The 20,582-nt window shown below is 40.3% G+C and overlaps 1 protein-coding gene across 1 annotated transcript; it reads left to right on the top strand.

The window, feature by feature from the left end:
- The first annotated feature begins 193 nt into the window (after positions 1-193).
- Positions 194-16,123, top strand: LOC119742521 (merlin-like). Its single transcript, XM_038218480.1, has 15 exons — positions 194-624; positions 1,325-1,453; positions 2,718-2,924; positions 4,528-4,679; positions 5,404-5,479; positions 5,977-6,111; positions 7,465-7,539; positions 8,448-8,561; positions 9,133-9,255; positions 10,027-10,158; positions 10,904-10,989; positions 11,886-11,991; positions 13,253-13,401; positions 14,496-14,655; positions 15,684-16,123. The coding sequence occupies exons 1-15, from the start codon at positions 544-546 to the stop codon at positions 15,732-15,734; spliced, it is 1,776 nt and encodes a 591-aa protein (XP_038074408.1). The 5' UTR covers positions 194-543; the 3' UTR covers positions 15,735-16,123.
- Positions 16,124-20,582: the final 4,459 nt, after the last annotated feature.

The following is a 20,582-nucleotide window of genomic DNA, read 5'->3' as shown; positions in this document are numbered from 1 at the left end:
AGCGGTATTCGATGTCTGATCCTGTAATATCTGTCATTAATCAAGGCAGCTGGTTTGCGCGCTATGCTGTGAGCGATCCCTACATTTAGATTAGCCAGCGCGCCATGAAGAAATAGCATGGTACCGAAAAAATGCCACACAAGCCAATTGAGTGTGTCTAGACTCGGACTCTCCAACGACAAACGGCTAGCCTGCTGCCTGCATGCAACATAAACATGTCGGACGTTTACACGCACACACATCTCAGCAGGTAGCCCTTGACAAAAGCGCATTTTTACTAAATTACTCACAGTTTTCTCCTCTTTAACACAATGCCGTCCACCCCTGACATTCTGTTCTGACTACAACCACCGTCTGAACTCCAAATGTGATTGCTGAGTATTGGTTGATTGCGGGTTTTAACAGTAAAACCGTGCCGACGGTGTATCTATTTTTGAGGCCACGGGATTAGCGGCTTCGTTGAGCGGACAAGGAAGTTGATTTGCTGCCGTGTTTTTTGCTCTGCATGCGGCGGAGAGGGCCGCCGGTTTCACGGTCGGCAACATGTCGATGTTGCGTAGAAATCCAAAGACGTTCACCGTCCGCGTCACCACCATGGATGCCGAGTTGGAATTCGGCATAGATGTGAGTTCTCTGATCAGGCTGATAATTCGCTGTTATGGTTTAATGATTGTAGAACATTGAAATCTGGGAATAAATTGAACTGATTAATAATTTGGGAGGTAGGCCTACGGGCCTGAATCATATTCCATATTTATGTCTGAGTTGTTTTTTTTCTTCATCATTCCGGGATATTAAAGCGTTAGCTATTGAACATCGAACTATTCAAGTTTAACTTAAAATATTGCCTTTAAAGTTTAAGGAACAACATTTTTGATGCAACAACCAACAATAAAAAAGTACTTTTATTTATATTTGTATTACAAAATAGTAAAATGTTGGGATAGAAAAAGGAAAGAATGTTGCAACTTGACGCCTATTTTTTTTTTCTTCATATCATCTCAATAAAGGTCAGTCATTGCAAAAATGTTGAAAAGACATGAATCTGGGGCTGAGAAACATTTCCAATTTTGTTAGAAACTTCTTAGAAAATGTTCTTCACTCTCCATACACTTTGTACACATCCGCTGAAGTGGCATCTGGATACTACATTCTTTCCTAGCAAAAAAAATTACATGTAAAAATATGCAGACGCATTGGCTAGAGTTCCATGGTTTTTAAATGTTTTGCTGTGTTGTCCTAAAAAAATAATACACTTGTTAATTATATATAATTTATCATTTAAAATGATCTTTGCTAGTTTGTTTTTCCTTTCACCAAACAGTGGAAAGCTACAGGGAGACAGTTATTTGACATGGTGTGCAGGACAATCGGGTTACGAGAAACGTGGTACTTTGGGCTGAGATTCATTGATCACAAAGGATACATTAGCTGGCTGAAGATGGACAGAAAAGTAAGTAGTGGGAGAAAGAACAAATTCGCGCCCGCCGCCCCCCCCCCCCCCCCCCCCATTTTTTAAAAATTATTCCTTATTTCAGACAGTAAGCCCCAGCTGCTGTCAGGAGACATGTACACCCTTTTCAGCTCTTGTTCGTTATCCTGTGAATTTTTGGTTTGTGGTGGCTAAAAATAAGAAAAAAAGTGTTGACATTTTTAGGGATTCAATTCTCTGGCAAGTGGGAATGACATACACATCTTGTGCAGATAGTAGACATGCTGAAAAGGAAAATCCAAAGCAAGTGAGGAAAAGCCAAGATTATTTGTTGGGCATGATTGGTGGATCTGCGCGATCGGTCGATCACGCTGTGCTATCAGTCAATCGAACCACCATTAGTTGATCACATTTTCTTTCTTATTCATGGCTATGGAAGATTGTTTTGGAAAAGGGAACTAAAGTCTGAGATTTCCTACAGGATCGACCGATCGCGCAAGTGCATTTCTGGGCGATCGAGTGATAACGCAGATCCACTGATCGGGCCCAACATATTTAGGCTTTTAAACCCTAACTTCCTAGGCATTTTTGCTGGGATGCAACCTGAATCCTGCGAAATCCTCCAACTGCCTCCATGTTAGAATTGCATACAGCTTCAATCCTCCAAAATCCTCCAAAATCATCCGTTATTTCTTGAATGTGGTCTTTGGAAGGGAGACCACTGCCTCAATCCTGCAAAATCCTCCAGCAATCACTGTCAATATATTGAGGCAGAGCCAGTGACATCCTGGAGCGGGACGGAGGATTTCAAGTATAATGTAGGCCTAAATTTATTCACGTCTGAGCATAAACAACACAAGGTCCGGCCTAAGACAGTACACAACAATCTCCATATAAGGAGATGTTTCCGACTACTCGCGAGAGGCTCCTACAATAACATAGCTAGAGGGGATTTTCTACAAAAACATGAAGTAAAATTGTTGAACAAAATTGTTGAAAACTTATAACTTTTGAGTTGTTCTGACTTTTTGACTCAAAGGTATTTATGAATGGAATAATTACGAGCTTGGCCGGTATTGAACAAACTACGTTTAAAGCCGGCTAGGGGCCTGGTCGCCGATAATGTCCCTCACCTTTGGCTGGAGCCATTATCAGCATCCAGCCCCAAGCTGGTTTTGAATGTACTTGTTTAAAACCGGCCAAGCATATATTTGTACCCTTACTAATGCATGGGCCCTTTAGACACAATTTGGACTATTCAATTCCTATCTGCTCCACACCTTAGGTCCAGGAGCAGGGCATTCCCAAGACCTCCCCCATGCCCTTCCTCTTTGCGGCCAAGTTCTACCCGGAGGAAGTCAGTGAGGAACTGATACAGGAGATCACGCAACATCTCTTCTTCCTACAAGTCAAGCAGCAGATCCTGAACGAGGAGGTGTATTGTCCACCGGAGGCTTCCGTACTTCTGGCCTCCTATGCGGTCCAGGCTAAGGTTTGTTTTTAAAGTTAATACAAATTACTGTTCAATTTTACTTTCAATAAGATGAAAATAAAATTATCATAATTTGTACTTGGGAAATATGTTTGAGAAGTTACTTAAAATAATGAGTGTATAATTTTTAAGAATCATATCTTCGACAATAATAAGCCAGTTCGGTATTTTTACTGTCCATGCGCGCAGTCACAGGTCCTTCGGGATAAGAGAATGCTCATTGAAGGTGCATGGACACGCAATGAGACAGTCACATGACGCTTGCGCGTTAATTAAGAGCAGAATGGGTGTTCGCGTAACATCGCGGTTACAAGACGTTTGAGTCGAGTCAGCCCTTTTATCCCGAATGACCTTTGACCTGTACTACATCATCGAGATACCGAACTGGCTCATTATCAGCTGTTGGAATTTTCAGGGTCATCATAAATGAAAACGTCTAATACATGCGTGCAATGCTAAAAAGCTACAGAAAACAAAATGCACAAACGGCAGAGCAGTTTGTGCATTTCAAATATTTTATACCCTCAATATGTGTCAAATTAACAGAGCCTTGTTGAAGAAAATTTAAACGGCAGAGCAGTTTGTGCATTTCAAATATTTTATACCCTCAATTTGTGTCAAATTAACAGAGCCTTGTTGAAGAAAATTCAATTTTGATTGCCTGAAATTCATGTCGTTCTGAAGGTTTTATTGTGTAATTACCTGTTGTCATTATGTTGCCTGACATGCAAGTTGGTGTTATGAAAAATCCTGTCTTTACTCTATGCTTGAACAACTTAATTTTAAACTTGCGTACAATTTTATGGTGTGGCTGTCCGTTTTTATATTGCCGTAAATTCTACACATCGCATTGGAGTTCTTTCTTCCTTGTTAATTGGACCATTGGAACATCTGTGCTCCAATTTGGAGTGACTGCATTGAAAAATTTACTCTTGCAGTTGTTCAGAAGGACTTAAAGATAATAAACAACATTTCCAAGCATCAAAAAACAAAACTACCAAATTGTTATGAAATACCTTACATGACTGTAACTTTATAATTTAGTCTCAATCATGTGCTGTAATTTTCAAGAAAATTGTAATTTTTGTATCAATTTGCAAAGATGGTTGGCCGACCACGGTTGGAAACACTGACTTCTTACAAATACTGCCCCCAATTTACCAAATTTAGTTGACCATTTTTTTTGCACATCCTGACTATTTCTCAATCCACTCCTTTTTACCCCATTCCATTTGGGTCCCTAGATCCAGAAATACAATCAATTAAGTGAAAGGGTGTACGTATTACTTCGGCCACTCTCACCTGTGATGTCACCAACTTCAGTGCTTATTCAATGCTTAACCCAGATTCAGCATGTCCAGGTGAGAGTGGCCCAAGTAAAATTTACACCCTTTCACTTATTGATTGTATTTCTGGATCTAGGGACCCAAATGGAATGGGGTAAAAAGGAGTGGATTGAGAAATAGTCAGGCTTTAATGTAATATATAATTTCATTGAAGAAAAACATTAAACAGTTTTAATTATTTGTTTTCTGAATGTTGCACTTTTTTGGCACACTGTGTAGTGAATCTCTAGCATTTCGCTTGGTCCTGTTCTGTGCAGTATGGCGACTACGAACAGAATGTGCACCAGCCAGGGTTCCTAGCCAACGAAGAACTCTTGCCGCAGAGAGTGGTGGAGCAGTTTGACATGACAGCTGAGATGTGGGAGGAGAGAATAACAGCATGGTATGCCGAGCACCAGGGACTCATGAGGTAACTATGTCATGGTGAGATGAGGGAACCAGTGGTGGAGGTCATGAATCATTCATGAACATTTTTGAATGAGTGATTTTGATTGGTTGGATGTGTTATATGGGAGGAGAAAAAATAACAGCGTGGTATGCCGAGCACCAGGGACTCACGAGGTAAATTTGTCATGGTGAGATGAGGGAACCAGTAATGGAGGTCATGAATCATTCATGAAGCTTTGTGAATGAGAGTTTTTGATTTGTTGGATGTGGTATGTGGGAGGAGAAAAAATAACAGCATGGTATGCGGAGCACCAGGGACTCATGAGGCAAGAATATGGTGAGATGAGGGAACCATTGATGGTGGTCACGAATCAGTCATGAAGATTTGTGAATGAGAGTTTTGATTGGTTGGCTGTGATATGTGGGAGGAGAAAAAAAAAACATAACAGTATGGCATGCCAACAGTGGGATTAAGTGGTAAATATCACGAGGTGTATCGGATCAAGGGATAGTGACCCTGAATCATAGTCAAGGTTTGTGAATTTGGACCAGGGATGAAATCTTGTAAATGAGGAATCAATTTTATTGGCCAGAAAAAAAATTATGGAGCACGATAAAGAAAATACTATGCTGATTAACAGCGATTCATAATGTAACATAGAAAGTAGCTTAGGTTAATTAAGAAAGAATTAATACAAAAAAGGAAATACATTTTTAAAATGTTTTTTCATGTTTTGTTTTGACAGGGATGAAGCAGAGATGGAGTATTTGAAAATCACACAAGATCTTGAAATGTATGGAGTCAACTATTTTGAGATTAAGGTAAATTACATACAGACATGGAGCTCAATTAAGATTTGAAGGGTTGCACTGTGAGTTCGCAGCGAAGAATCTGATGGTTTGCGAGAGTTCCTGGGGAGTAGTTCAACCTCAGGCAGAGCATATTGTCCAAAACGTTGAGTTTCCAAACAGTTCTTTTCAGAACCACACAAACTTAGAGCTCATTGAAGTTTGTGAACATGTGATGCGACATTTCTCACCTTAATTAGAGCCGTTTAACAAGTATTGCTCAATTTGTATTTCCAATTGAAATACGTTTAAGAAATATGTACACTATGTGAAGTGAGAAAAACTAAACTACCATCTTCTTTTATAGTAAAAGTAACTTTGACTCGAGGAGCATTGGTAAACTTCTCCAATGCTGTATTCTCAACCACGCAAAGCCCCAGATCGCACTGAAATTGTGTTTTTCTTGTTTATTGTGTATTCTTTTGCCATAAGAGTGTATTTATACTTTTTATTTGGCATTTCGTTTTTAGAACGAGAAAGGTACAGATTTGTATCTGGGTGTTGACGCTATGGGGCTGAACGTGTATGAGATTGACAACAAACTGGTGCCCAAGATATCCTTCCCTTGGAGCGAGATCAGAAACGTGTCCTACAAAGACAAGAAGGTAAGATAAGATGCCGAGGTGAAGTGAAGTAAGAAGCCAAAATTTGATATATTACAATTGGAATTCCCAGAATATATGAAGTGAGCCATGGCAAGCAATATGCCACAAACCTCCAGCTCTTGTACCTAAACATAATGAGAATAACCCACATGTGGCAGAGGTGTAATCAAGTCCCTCACAAGTTAGTTCTCAAGTCCAGCCACAAGTCCATCATAGGTCCAGTCACAAGTCCAGTCACAAGTCCAGTCACAAGTCCATCACAAGTCCAGTCACAAGTCCAGTCACAAGTCCAGTCACAAGTCCAGTCACTAGTCCAGTCACAAGTCCAGTCACAAGTCCAGTCACTAGTCCAGTCACAAGTCCAGTCACAAGTCCAGTCACTAGTCCAGTCACAAGTCCAGTCACAAGTCCAGTCGCAAGTCCAGTCACAAGTCCAGTCACTAGTCCAGTCACAAGTCCAGTCACAATCCTTTCACAAGTCCAGTCACAAGTCCAGTCACAAGTCCAGTCACTAGTCCAGTCACTAGTCCAGTCACAAGTCCAGTCACAAGTCTAATCACAAGTCCAGTCACAAGTCCAGTCACAAGTCCAGTCACAAGTCCAGTCACAAGTCCAGTCACAAGTCCAGTCACTAGTCCAGTCACAAGTCCAGTCACAAGTCCAGTCACAAGTCTAATCACAAGTCCAGTCACAATCCTTTCACAAGTCCAGTCACAAGTCCAGTCACTAGTCCAGTCACAAGTCCAGTCACAAGTCCAGTCACAAGTCTAATCACAAGTCCAGTCACAAGTCCAGTCACAAGTCCAGTCACAAGTCCAGTCACAAGTCCAGTCACAAGTCTAATCACAAGTCCAGTCACAATCCTTTCACAAGTCCAGTCACAAGTCCAGTCACTAGTCCAGTCACTAGTCCAGTCACAAGTCCAGTCACAAGTCTAATCACAAGTCCAGTCACAAGTCCAGTCACTAGTCCAGTCACAATCCTTTCACAAGTCCAGTCACAAGTCCAGTCACAAGTCCAGTCACAAGTCCAGTCACAAGTCCAGTCACAAGTCCAGTCACAAGTCCAGTCACTAGTCCAGTCACTAGTCCAGTCACAAGTCCAGTCACAATCCTTTCACAAGTCCAGTCACAAGTCCAGTCACAAGTCCAGTCACTAGTCCAGTCACTAGTCCAGTCACAAGTCCAACTTGCAATTTGATGACTTCGCCTGAATGAATAATAATCAACATCAATCTAACCAGGAGAAATATCTACAAACTTTTTTATCTTTTCACACATAAACATTTAGATTGGAAAAAATTCCCAAATGGTTTCGGCACAAATTTCACAAGTATTAACTTTTCTCTTGCAGTTCACGATAAAGCCGATAGACAAGAAATCACCTGACTTTTGTTTCATATCTCCTCGGCTCAGACTCAACAAACTGGTGAGTTGGTGTACCTTATCTTCATTGTTATCAGTGGAACAGATCACACCTTTGAAAAAGGGCACTCTGGGTGAACTTGGAAACAAGCTGTATTGATCATTGTAGCCTGAGAGTTGTTTTTAAAATGAAGGTCCTAAACTAAGTTCCCAAAATATCATTAATCGTAACAGTCCTCAAATTTTAATATGTTTGTCACATATTTTAGGCCAAAAAAGAAAAGTCTCCGGTTTCTGGTATGCGCGCGCGTCGCCGTAGCCATGCGCGTCGGCAAAATGAAAAAAATTTTTTTAATGAAAGATGATGTCCCAAAACCACCAAACTCACTGGTTTGACTGGAATACTGCTGCTGCACAATTTTAACGTGTTTTTAGATTGGGTTATGGTCGAGAATAAGCTTTATGTGGCCTCTCTGGACTCCCATATATTTGCACTCAGTTTAGTCGGACACCATTTGCAGTCATCAGCCGACATTTGAAGCAAAAAAGTCAGGGAAAAAAAAAAAAAAAAGCCGCGTCGCCGCATCACTTTTTGGGCAAGCTCCATACCAGAAACCGGAGACTTTTTTTTTTTGGCCTTAGGGGATAGTGTTGAAAAATATCAGTTTTCTAAGCCTCATCTGTAAAACTATACTTAAGATCAAATTGTTGATCTTAATCCCCCCCCCCCCCCAATAGTATGTAAGAATTGCTACCCACAACCCCAGGTGGGCTTTCTCAAACCAATATCCATCACTCAATGCAAAATTATATTGCGAAAAATCACAGATTTTAATTATATCTATTTGAGATATGATTGACATAGACCTCAAGTAGTACCAAAGCCTGGTATAGCACCAAACGTTTGGTGTACCAAAATGCATTGGCAATAGTGAAGTGACTTTGAAAAATGTGTGCGCTATCTGTTTGTAGATTCTGGATCTGTGTGTTGGGAACCACGAGCTGTTTATGCAAAGACGGCGGATGGACACGATGGAGGTACAACAGATGAAAGCACAAGCCAAGGAGGAGAAAGCCAAGAGACATGTAAGTCAGCCGTCAATCTGTCGATTTGTGCTCACATAAGGGAGCATCTCAAAACTCGTAACACTTGGAATGGACAGAGATTATTACTCAACTAATGCCAGTGTCCATGCTTATTGCTATTTTCATAAAGGAAAGTGAAGTTATTAAACTGACTTGCCTTTGGACACGGAGTGAAGTCCGTACCTCTGGGCAGTGTGACTTAGGGGTTAGGGTTTTGACTCGTGATCAGAGAGTCAGGGGTTCAAATCCAGCTGCTGGCCATATGTTGTGTCCTTGGGCAAGCCACTTCACCCCCACTTGCCTCTCTCCACCCAGGAGTATAAATGGGTAACAGCATTAGCTGGGGAGTTACCTAAAGATGGACTGGTATCCCATCTAGGGGAGTAGAAATGTTCTCAGTCACTTCACACCAAGGAAACTGGAAATAAACACTGGCCTGATGGTCCATTTCGCTCGTGACAGACTTTACTTCTTACCCAAAATTCAATCCCTTGACCACCAGTTTTAAGTTTTAAGAAAGAGGTTTTTCCCATGTACAAACGTTAGACTGTTTTTGATTTTCTTGGGTCAGATCGAGAGACACAAGTTGATGAGGGAGAGAGAGTTGAGGGAGCAAGCCGAGCGTGACAAGGAGGACATGGAGAAGCAACTGGTGCACTTCAGGGACGAGGCAAGACTAGCACACGATGCACTGGTGAGATGCTGCTTGTTGTTACCTAATGTTGGTTTATAGACTAATTTGATGAACAAAATTGGAAGCCATGACTGAGGTTGAACCAAGCTTGTGTGCATTTCTCCAGCATTCTTAAAATTGAAGCACACACACACACATATATGTTTACGTTACATACCTATTGTGGACGTTCCTTTGTTTTCGTTGTTAAGAAAAACCTGTGAAAAAAAACTCATTTTACTCACACTGTAAAAACTCACCCAATTTTTTTTGCAATGGATAAACCTAACCCCAAAATGCCTCTAAACCTGTTTTCCAGAGAGGGGGAAACATTGTGTGGACGTGGGCAAGTCCACACAACGTAGCTGAAAACTGGTTTATGTGGACATCTTTTGTTGGGAAGTCCACACAGTGAATGTCATGCTTGTACACATTTTGGTAACGCTATTGATCAAAGGAATAGTAAGTGTGTGCATACAGCCTGCATGCAAATATGGTTCCAACTCAATAATGGCCACTAGTTTAGATTGCCAAAATAGTGTATAGGCCTTCTTCCCTCAAACCTGCAAAATAAAAAAGGCTCACTAACATGGTTTGTCGAACCACGTAATTCCGTGCTTAGTTCACCAGTCTGTGCTTGCAGCTCTAGCACAGATATTGTGTGCTGAATATAAGCCCATTACAATCCAAATTTCCTCGTTGGGTGCTCACAAACTCATGTGAATATTCCACTGTAATAGAAGTGTTCTAGGCCTATTCCCTCATTTGTGTTCATTTTTGCTATGTTTTAAGATGAGGTCAGAGGAGACGGCAGAACTTCTCGGAGAGAAAGCCCAGGTTGCGGAGGAGGAAGCCATGTTGCTAGCTCAGAAGGCCAACCAAGCCGATTCTGAGATACAACGCATCAGGCTACAGGCTATCAAGGTAAACGGAAAGACTTTTGTGACTGGTGGATTTTGAATGAAAAGAACCATCTATTAGACAAAGTGGGGGAAAAAATGGTTACTCATCCAGGTTTTTGACAGAAGGGAGGAGGCGGCCCTTTTATTTGTCAAGATGGGATTTTTTTAAGATGGATTCTTCCATTTCCTTGACTCTTTTGCTGATAATTTTGTGTCGAAAGGAGCCGTCAATGCTTATTACCAGTTTTTGAAGTTGTACATAGATACAGGTTCGCTGGAAACACATAAGACAAAATGTATTGCAAATGTACAATTAAAAAGAAAAAGGGAGGCAGCCGGGAAAAAAAATCAAACTGGCAGTGACGAGGAATTTGTTATTTTTTTTACTTGGCATTACCTGATGACTTATTCAACAAAACGTAATGAGAAGCCATAGACCTTTATCATGCTGCCACCATTTCAGTCATGTTCCCTGTATCCAATAACAGTACTGAATGATAATTTTTTGTGCAAAAAGGAACCAGACTATTTTTCCTTTTAGCCTCGCTTGGGTTACGTTGATTTAAATGAGAAAAAAATCAAGATGGCCGTAACATGACAATGGTCTATTACTGTGATGATACAATGTACGATGCGAACACACATGTTGCACAAGTTTATTAAAGTGAAGATGTACCCATTTCGGCAATTCTACTGATTTGAAGGAATATGAATAAATATTGATTCTTTGTTTTTTCAACCTGTCATACATTTGCCCTCCTGTGTAGACGGAAGAAGAGAGAAATTTAATGGAGATGAAAGTTCACGAAGCCGAGATGATTGCTGGCAGATTAGCTGAGGAGTCAGATAGAAGGTAGGAACTGCCTTCTTCCATTCACAGAATCTTTTTATAACTTGTTAGTACCAAGATGACAGCTTTTCTGATGCTTAATCTCTGAAAAATTAACCGACAAAATGTGGCAATGACAGCATTTTTATAAAAATTAAACCACTGTGTCTTAACCGTCTTCATGTCATCACTTCATTATGCCTGTTGTGAAAATTCCATTTTTCGAAAGTACGGGTTGGGCTGGCTTAAAAACGGTCTATTGTTGGGATTTTCTTGTATTCATCTGTGTGTTCAAAACAAAATGTCAAAGATTTTTTTTCTTCAGTTAATATAAACATGATTATGTTAAATAGCAGAACACTGCTTGGAGAGAGGATTGTCTAAGACAGAAGGAATCTTTTAAAGAAATGTAATGACACTGAGTTGTACTGCAGTTACAATTTTCTGAACACAAATTTCTAATCGACAGATTTGATTTCGCATGAGTTGAATCAGACTGCTGAAAATTGTGCAGTTTCTCTGGTATTACGGCGTGTGAGCACCATAGCCCATAACCACGGAATGTATGTTTGTGAATCAATACTTTACGCAGGCTTAGTAAAGACCGGCTTATCGCTTTTGCATCTTACCAAGACCATCCTTGAGCGATAGCCAGGTATAATCAGACTAGTTAAGCCCGCCAGCTAAGACCTTGGTATTGCAATCCGCCCCAGATTCCGTTGGGCACGTAGGCATCCTCCGACACCCGCTGAGATTTTCAATTTTACTTTTTCAAGGGTCATATGGGGATCCCTTGAAAAAGTCGCTGTAGGTATTTCTAATTGCACAGGGCATTTCCTGTCATCAGAGATGAAGCGTCGTGCCCCTTTAAGCTTTAAGATTGGAAGTCAGTGATGTCATTGTTTCTATTGTTCTTTCAGAGCAATGGAGGCCGAGAGATTAAAGGAGCAGCTTGTCCGGGCCAGGGAAGCTGAGAAGAACGCCAAGGAGAAACTCATCCAAGTCACCAAGTTGCCACTCCTGGATGTGAGTACTTGGGCTGATATTTTGAAGCTGCTTAGCTGAAAGCATAAGAAATTTGCTATGCTACATGTAAACAGCTTAGCAGTCAAAATGTTGCGTAGTATTATTAAACTTGCTTGTGAATGACACACAGAAGGGTTTTGCCAAAATGTTTAAGCGTCAACCCTAACCCTGGCAGACGCAACACAGTGCATCAGGTGGAAAAGTCTGGTGCACTTTGATGCATTCAGCCACCAACACCAGTGCGTAAACGGCCGTTTCTGAGACAATGAGAGCTAATCCCATTGAACAATGCCACAGTTGTATCCTGCTGCGTTCGGGGACCACAGACTCTGAGGCAGTTTGGCCTTGAAACATTTTGACCTGATGGATCTTGCTGCACTGGGCAGGCTTGTCACTTAGACAAGTGTTGCATGTTGCTGCATTTGGCAGGGTGTCTAGCCAAAATACCCTGGAGGGTTAGGGTTAATGTAATGTCCGTGATAGAGCTGTTAAGAGCCCAGTGAATAAACCTGAACATGTATTTTTCTTCAAATCTTCTACATCCTTCGTCTATTAATGGTCCAGGAGACCACAGACTAGGAGTTTTAGATCATTTCTCTGAATCATTAATTAGATATCGTGGTTAATTGGCTCTGTCATGGACATTACACTTCCTTTCATAATGCTGGAATTGCCCACATATAACCTTAAAAATGTGAAATGACTTGCTCTTAGTAGAACTTAGATTGTAGAGATACATTGTGCAATTTGTGTTCATTGCACAAAATGCTCACAAAATTGGCAGGTGTTTGACAGTTATCAACACACAATGCAATGAGTAAACCAGTGGCACAGTTTGTTTTACTTCCATAATAACCTGTAGCTACTTCACGACAGGATTTTTTTTGGCCGAAAAACATAAATTTTCACAAAGATTAAATATATCGGCCAAACACCACAAATACTAAATCTTGAGAGTCATTTGTACAATATTTGTATGATACTCCTCACCGTAACTCGGAGGTCCCGCCAGGGAGTGATATGATACAATGCCAGGCCTGTAATGGCCAAGTTCAAGTTCAACACAAAGTGTGTACAAAACCAATGGGAACCACTGACGTGTAAACACGTCCACCGCCTGAGACTTGAAGAAAGCTTGACGATTTAACCCGTCGCCCGCCCCTGCTGATGTACACTGCCAGATCGTGTTTACACGTCCTCCGCCATTAAATGTTCAAGCAATATTGTAACCCATTTCTCCCTCTGTGTGTTTTTCTCTCAGTTAACATCAGCGCATGTCATAACCAGCTCAGAGTTTGAGAAGCTACAGCTCACAGACGGAGACTACGGAGTGGACAACGATAACAACTCCTATGAACTGATGACGGATGGTGACGTGGAGAAACTGTCCAAAGAAATTGAGAAAGAAAGGTTTGTATCAACGTGATATGTTTTCTACATCCATCCAGCTGCTTTTTCAGACCCTACCTCAGTGCAGGAGGCAAGCCTTTAGTCAGCAACCACGTCATTCATTGTAAATTAGACAGTATGGTGTATTTTCGTGTGGCATAGCCGTTATCAAATTGCATAATGGTCACTACCTGTGCCGTGCACGGTTGTCATAATCATGCCGACCCATCGGTCTTAGTCTGCTACAATGGCGACGCTGACTTTGTGGTACCTGGATGTAGGCCGAGTCAAATGGGTCAGTGAGAGCCCTCTATATGACCTTTCTAAATCCACTCTCAGCAATAGGGCTAGAAAATATATTTTACCCTGCACAAAAGAACATGGAATAGAAGTTGCTTTATCATAAAAAATCTCTTTCAAGCTGACATTCAAGCTCAAAACGTAGCAGTTGAATGTTCACCAAAAAATATTTTGTTTTACAAAACACCCCTATAGTAAACTGGGCAGATATTGAGTATTAACAGCTGTTGCGGCCTGGCATTCTGGAGCTGCGCCAAACGCGGAAGATCGACTGTTGAAATCCTTTGAAACAAGTCCAGAGACTAGTCAGTAGAAAATTGAAGTTGGCTTGTCAAAAACCTAATTCTATTTTGGTCGTCTTGGGTCAATCTAAACACATTTATGTTGGGCGAGACTCTGAAACAAAAGTATGAAACTGTAGGAACAGAGTACAACACCCATTATTGAATGTACATCTCCCCAACGCAAATTCCATTCTATAAATAGTTTGGGTGCAGTACCTGCTGCTTTATCCAATTCGAACCAGCCAGCCGATCCTGGCAAGCTTGGTGGTTCAGTGGTAAGATGTCTGCACCAGTAAGCAGGAGGCTGTGGGTTCCAGTCCCACCCGAGTAAGCTTGTGAATTTGTTCTCGGTGAAGGGCAAAACCTAATCTTGAATTTCCATCTCCCCGATGCAAATTCCATCCTGTTCAGAGTAACACAATGGAAGACCACCTTTAGTCATCCCGTTTTCCCTCTGGACTTCTTAAAGAGTCTTTCCAAATTTCCACCCTTTATTTTACTCCGCCTACCTCTATTGTTTGTCTCGCCCAGGGTGGACTACCTGGAGAAGAGCAGGCATCTGCAGCTACAACTGAATGAGCTCAAGTCAGAGATCGAGGTGATGAAGGTGGAGGAGAAAGAGACGGAGCTTGATCGCATCCACAATGACCTGATGGATAGGGGAGAAACCAAGTACATCACGCTAGTCAGAGTAAGTGGGAAGACGATCTCAATTATTTAGAATGATTCCTAGTAAAAGGTGCCTTTCCATATGCGCTTTCAGTCCTGGCTGTGTCCGTGACTGTTGTTCGCGATGCATTTTGCACGCGTGATTTACCTTTCCATGTATATGTGAAGTATGCGCAATGAATTTGGTTTAATAGCAATGTAGAAAAAAGAAAATGGCAAGCTGTCAAAATAAAATGCGTCCATTGATTGCAGCTGCAGCTTACAGTGAAAGAATTCTTTCCAAAAAAAACCGAAAATACTGGGTGTGGGTCCATGAAATCGTCCAAAGCAGGCAAGATAATGGGACGTACCATCGTTTTGATTGCAACGCAGTAATGGTAGGGGGTTGTTCGCTTGCGCCAAGCGTTGCATATGTGTCGAAATTGCTCTTGGAATGATTTTGGCGGACGATCGAAATGGACACGCAACGTATGCGTACCTATGAAAAGGGACGTGTGCGTCAATATGAAGTCAATTTTTTGTGTCCTTAAAAATTAAATATGTTAACGCAACGTAGGCGTAACGGACCAAAAAATGTGCATATGGAAAGGCACCTTAACCCTGGCAGACGCAACACAGAGCATCAGGTGTAAGCATCTGTGGGACCTTGCTGTACTGATGCAAGTTGTGGCTTTCTACACTCTTGATTGAGCAGGAAACAGTGAAATTTGTTCAAATGCCCGGATGAAGACAGTATCGAAAAAAATATTGTGCTCATCTGGGTACGTTTTAATACTGACATAATATTGCAGTCATCCTGGTACTTTTTACGAAAGGAAACAATGCGCTGATTATTTTTACCACTGGAAGCCTGATATAACTAATAATTGTTGGTTTTTTTGGTGTATTTGCGATGACATAAGTTTGTACTGTACTTTGGTATTAAATTTTTAGAATTGAAGTATTGAGAAAAATGTGTATGACGACAAGAACATGTAGTATTGTAAAATAAGCTCTGGTTTAGATTTGCAATATTCAATATTTGACTGTTCTGTTCGATTTTCTTTACAGATCAAATCTGGCACGACGAAGGCAAGGGTGGCGTACTTTGAAGAGCTTTAAAGAGGTAGAGGAATCCCCCCATCAGCCAGGTTTGACAAAGAGTGCAGATATTTATTTTACCAAACTTTTGTAGATTTATACTTCCTGAAATTGATTCTTAATGACCGCTCAAAACTTGCTTAGGAAATATGGCTGCTTATGACTTGTGTAATTTAGTGGTTGGTCCATGAAGAGAGAGTTTTTCTTTAATATGTCCCTGAGCAGGCTAAAGTACCTCAATATTTTCAAATTTGCATGAATACAAGAACAAAAAGTGTGGTATTTGATTTGTGACCGGCTCCACAAAAAAGGGTATTAACTCGCTAAACATTATTGTGTAAGAGGGTGAAAATTTTGTCAAAATGTGATTTTCATTTTTTGTCATGAATGACATCTTTAAATCCCTACAGTTCCAGGTTTCATTCACAGAAATGTTGATTTTAATAAACAAAGTGGAAAAAACAACCATTTGGGTGCATCGGTCTGTTGTTCTACAACAAAGCCAGCTATTTCAAAGCCTGTTTTCTCAGTTGTTTTAATCGAACTCCAAGGAAGAAATTAATATGCAAATACATCATATCTCCAGAACAGCAGGGGCTATGGAGCTCTATTATATACCAAATGAAAGCTTACATTGTGGGCCTTCCACCCATGTATATAACTCAATTTCTCTCTTTTTTTGCGACATAATACCCTTTTTTTGTGGAGCCAGTCACATTTGAGCAGTGACCTTAATTGTTTTTTTTCTTTTTAAATTGTGAAAGAAACCAACCAAGCTTTGAACCGTTGGATCCTAGGTGGGAAATTCAAATGGCGTAACTAAAGAAATGGCAGAATGGGGGTGTTTTTTCCATGTGGATATAAGAACTGGTTGTTTGCTAATCTTGTATTGGATGTACGTTGATAAAGACTGTAAAAGGCTTTGGTTGATAGAGGGCACACAATGAGCCTTATTCACGAGTGGCCATTTTTGTCGAGTTCCCTGAATGTATTTCATTCATTATTAACTATTGAATGGGATGGCGCCAGACTATTTATGCAATTTTTTTTTAAAATCTGGCTTTAAACATTAGGGAATGTGTAATCACAAATTTTAAATAATTCATTGAAGCAGACTGGAATTAATTAGTAATTAAGTTGCTTTCATTTCTCTCGGCAAGTTCCAAAAATTAAGCTTTTACCTCACTTTCAATTCAATATGGCCGACTCGTGTATAAGGCCCATTTGTAAGGTTCCTCTGTAACCACAATTAGCTAGAGGACTTTTTTGGATTTGTTTGTTCAAAAGTGCAAGTCAATATTCACTTCAGTTCCCTCTTTTTGTTGGGATTTTTCAGCCTTCGAAGGACTTGATTGCCTCTCCAGTCATGACTGTATTAATTGGTGCTTGTAAATGAAATGTAGGTGCTTTAAATGAGCTGTTTTGGGTAATTTATGTTGGCAATCGTAATTGAGTTTAAATTGTGCAAACTTATTTCAAAGCTCGTTTGACCTAACTCCTTTGAATTTTTTTTTTTATTACAAATCACCTTTTATGACACTCCTCTGTCTGGCAAATTCAACAAAGCCATCCCAGCAGTCAAACTCAAGAAAGGGACTGTTTCCTGCCAGTTGAGTTCTCCAAAGCAGGATTGACTGGTTGTGACTGTTTATGTCACTTGATACAGCCATGTTTTGACTGGTGGTGATGGATAAGCAAGCTGTACCTACCACTTACCTGTTTTGTCTGTTGATGAAATTTGACTACTCACAGTGTTTATGATCTTACTGTTGGTGACAAGCTTGTGTGTAATGACCCAGCGGCGTAACTAGGGTTAGGTTGCTAGGGGGCACTTGGGAGGGGAGGGGGGGGGGGGGAAGCACGGGCACGTGTTGCCCCCCCCCCCCCCCCCCCCCAGTGTAGAGTTGTAATCTTGCATTGTTACCAGTGGGTGCATCGTCTTGCTGTCAAAGACAAGGTTGTTAGTACACTCCAGAATGCTTAGTATGTGAAAAAAAAGCACAGAAAAAGACAACATAGGTCAACAAAATATATATTCACTACAAAATCAGCCATTAACGATACTGTATTCATTCAGCCCTTGCCAACTGAATTTGTAAGTACACATTTAGACTCATGTGCAAACAAAAATAGATGTTTGCTCTTCATTATTCACATGTAAATTAAAATTGATAATTTCTGTCTTCCAATTCTGAATAATGCTGTAACCTGTACTTTTCTGTGGACTGGAACTTTTTTGAATTAAACCTTTAACCTTAGACCTTCCCATATCCTCCAAAATGCTCTTGGCAAAATGCGGCTCTTGCAGGATGGAGGCTATATGGCAAAACTGCGTGGCTGATTTTGGAGAATGCAGTGTGTCAAGGTCTCAGGCCGGACCTTGTGTTGTTTATGTTCAGCCGTGCATAAATTTAGGCCTAGATTATACTTGAAATCCTCTGCACTGCTCCAGGATGTCACTGGCTCTGCCTCAACATATTGACAGCGATAACAGAGGATTTTGGAAGATTGAGGCTGTATGCAATTTTGACATGGAGGCAGTGGGAGGATTTTGCAGGATTGAGGTTGGATCCTAGTAAAAATGCCTAGGGAGTTAGGGTTAAGAAAATGGCTACCAGACCTCAGAACCGCCTCTGGGAAAACGTTTGATTGCAAAGAATTTGGACACAAATGTTTTGATTTTTGTAAGTAAAAAGCTTGTTTGCATTTACAGTATATTTCAGTGGGAGCTCAACTGGCCCTACGTAGCTATATACAAATTGCGTGGCCCCAAACAGTTGGGGGCTTTTAATGTAAAAAGAAGGGGATACAATTGAAATACATAACAGGGTTCTACCACCAAGACATTATTAACAGCAGTAGGATTTTTGCCAAAATTATGTAAAATAAATTTGATACTTTTTGAAGGTTTTCAAAAGTGATGTTGCTCAAAAACACCGAGACAATCTTGTAACAAGAAGTACTTACAGTTGCCTTGCTGTAGTTGGAGTTTATTTAAATGGTTCAAATTTGTGTACAAAAAATGACCTGTATAATGATGTAATATACGTATTTATCTACGTGATTGTGCAGGGCTGCTTAGCCTTGTAGTGTATATTTATTTTCTTAGCATTGCAAGAAATTATTGATGAACATTTAGTGGGGCACAATTGTACTACAATGGCGGGAATTTTGTATTCCTATCCAAACAGGCTACGCTTATTTTTCTTTAATTGTTGTGTGCTCAAAAACATGAAGTCACAAAAGGATACTGCCTGAATGCAAACGTAAAGCAAATTTGACATCACAAAACATTCTCAGCAAAAGTAGTCCAGGTTGAAATGTGTTCAAGTTTTGCAAATTCGCAGCGAGAAAACTTGACGAGACGTCGCAAATTTGCATGCGCGTTCAATTTTGTGCTGAGTGCAAACCATGTCTTGCAAACCATGTCTTGAGGGTGCAAAATTCTGAAGCCAGATTTCTCCTAAGATATTGTATAAAGAATAGTGGTCAGGTATGGACGTCTGGTTTCCAAACCTGCCTTTTCTTCCTTTTTCAAATGCAGTTGCAGTTTGTGAAACCAATGTTGCTTCTTGGGAAATTGTTTTCACATGACTTGATACGACTTTCAAAACAACACAAGACGAACGCAAGTACAAAGTAAATTGAGCGCTGTGGAATATATGTATTAGGTTTAAAGGTAATATTCAACACTTGCTTTTGCTGTAATTTTCAGAAGTGGATGGATTTGGGGGTTAGTATTTTTATAGTGAATATTGTTAGACTGAAAAAAACTGCTGTTCATGTAGTCTGGTTCCTTGACCCTGCTTTGGACGAAACAGAGCAATTTGTAGACGCCAGGGAATTATCAGGTCAGGGAACCAGACAAGCTGGCACCCGTTCATGGACGTCTAACTGATTACAAACAAAATGTGGACTAACTAACTTTGGTGAATTTGGGGCAGTATTTGGAAATTGATACAAAATTCAACTTTTCTTGAAAATGACAGCATATCAGGTGCCATAATTTCACAGGATGCTTGGGGATATTATTCACTTACAGTCCAGTAAGGTATTTCATAATATTATGGTAGTTTTGCTGTTTAATGTTTGCAAATGTTGCACATTACCTTCAAGTCTTTTTCAAGCCAAACATCGGGAAGGCTCTAACCACTGATAGATATTCAAATGTAAGAAGACCTTCTGTATTTTGTTTTGTAAAAAAGCTTTCCCATTCATACGGAAAGAATGTGTACATTTCCCCATCATATTTACCTCTGTAGAGCTCCAGCTTCGTCCATAAAAAGTGTGCCTATGAAATTTTCAACACTTGCAGTAGAAGCAAGAAAATGGATGCTAAAAGCCTAACAAATACAAAGTATTCGACGGTGATTCTACCGAGTGTGCACTTGGTTTTCTGAGCATTAGGATACCTTCTTTAAGAAGTTTTAATTGTGATTATATTGGAGATGAGTAGATTGTATTGAGTGGATTCGCAGAGCTGTGTCAATGATTCAATGAAGTGTCAATATGCAACTGATTTCAACTTCATTCTTCTTGCCAACTAAAAGTGTATAAAAATGGTCCTTACTGTTTTGGGAAAGTATTCAGCGAATTAGAAATTACTGAGAAAGTAGAGAAAATGTGAAAATATGTAACGTTTTGAAAAATGTAAAAATCTAGTAACAAAAGGTTTATACTGTACGTATTTTGGTCCCCCCCCCCCAAAAAAAAATATTCATTGATTAAATTGATTTGTCTGAAAATGGCCTGCAAGTCGCATCTGGAAAAAAACCCCAAAGATTCCCTTGAAAAGCATACATTTCAGTATATGGTGTTCAGCATTGTTATTACATTTTTCTGATTTAAATGAGTTCCCATAATTTTGTC

Source organism: Patiria miniata, unplaced genomic scaffold, assembly GCF_015706575.1.
Source record: "Patiria miniata isolate m_02_andy unplaced genomic scaffold, ASM1570657v1 HiC_scaffold_6, whole genome shotgun sequence".
Taxonomy (NCBI): Eukaryota; Metazoa; Echinodermata; class Asteroidea; order Valvatida; family Asterinidae; genus Patiria; species Patiria miniata.
Note: the sequence above shows the minus strand (reverse complement) of the source record. Positions and strands in the feature narration are given on the sequence as shown.

Bases quoted from the DNA above. Each gene is read 5' to 3' on its own strand.
- LOC119742521 (XM_038218480.1), top strand. From the start codon at position 544: ATGTCGATGTTGCGTAGAAATCCAAAGACGTTCACCGTCCGCGTCACC. The intron at 1,454-2,717 runs GTAAGTAGTGGG...TCCACACCTTAG, and splicing joins GGCTGAAGATGGACAGAAAA to GTCCAGGAGCAGGGCATTCC. The intron at 4,680-5,403 runs GTAACTATGTCA...TTGTTTTGACAG, and splicing joins GAGCACCAGGGACTCATGAG to GGATGAAGCAGAGATGGAGT.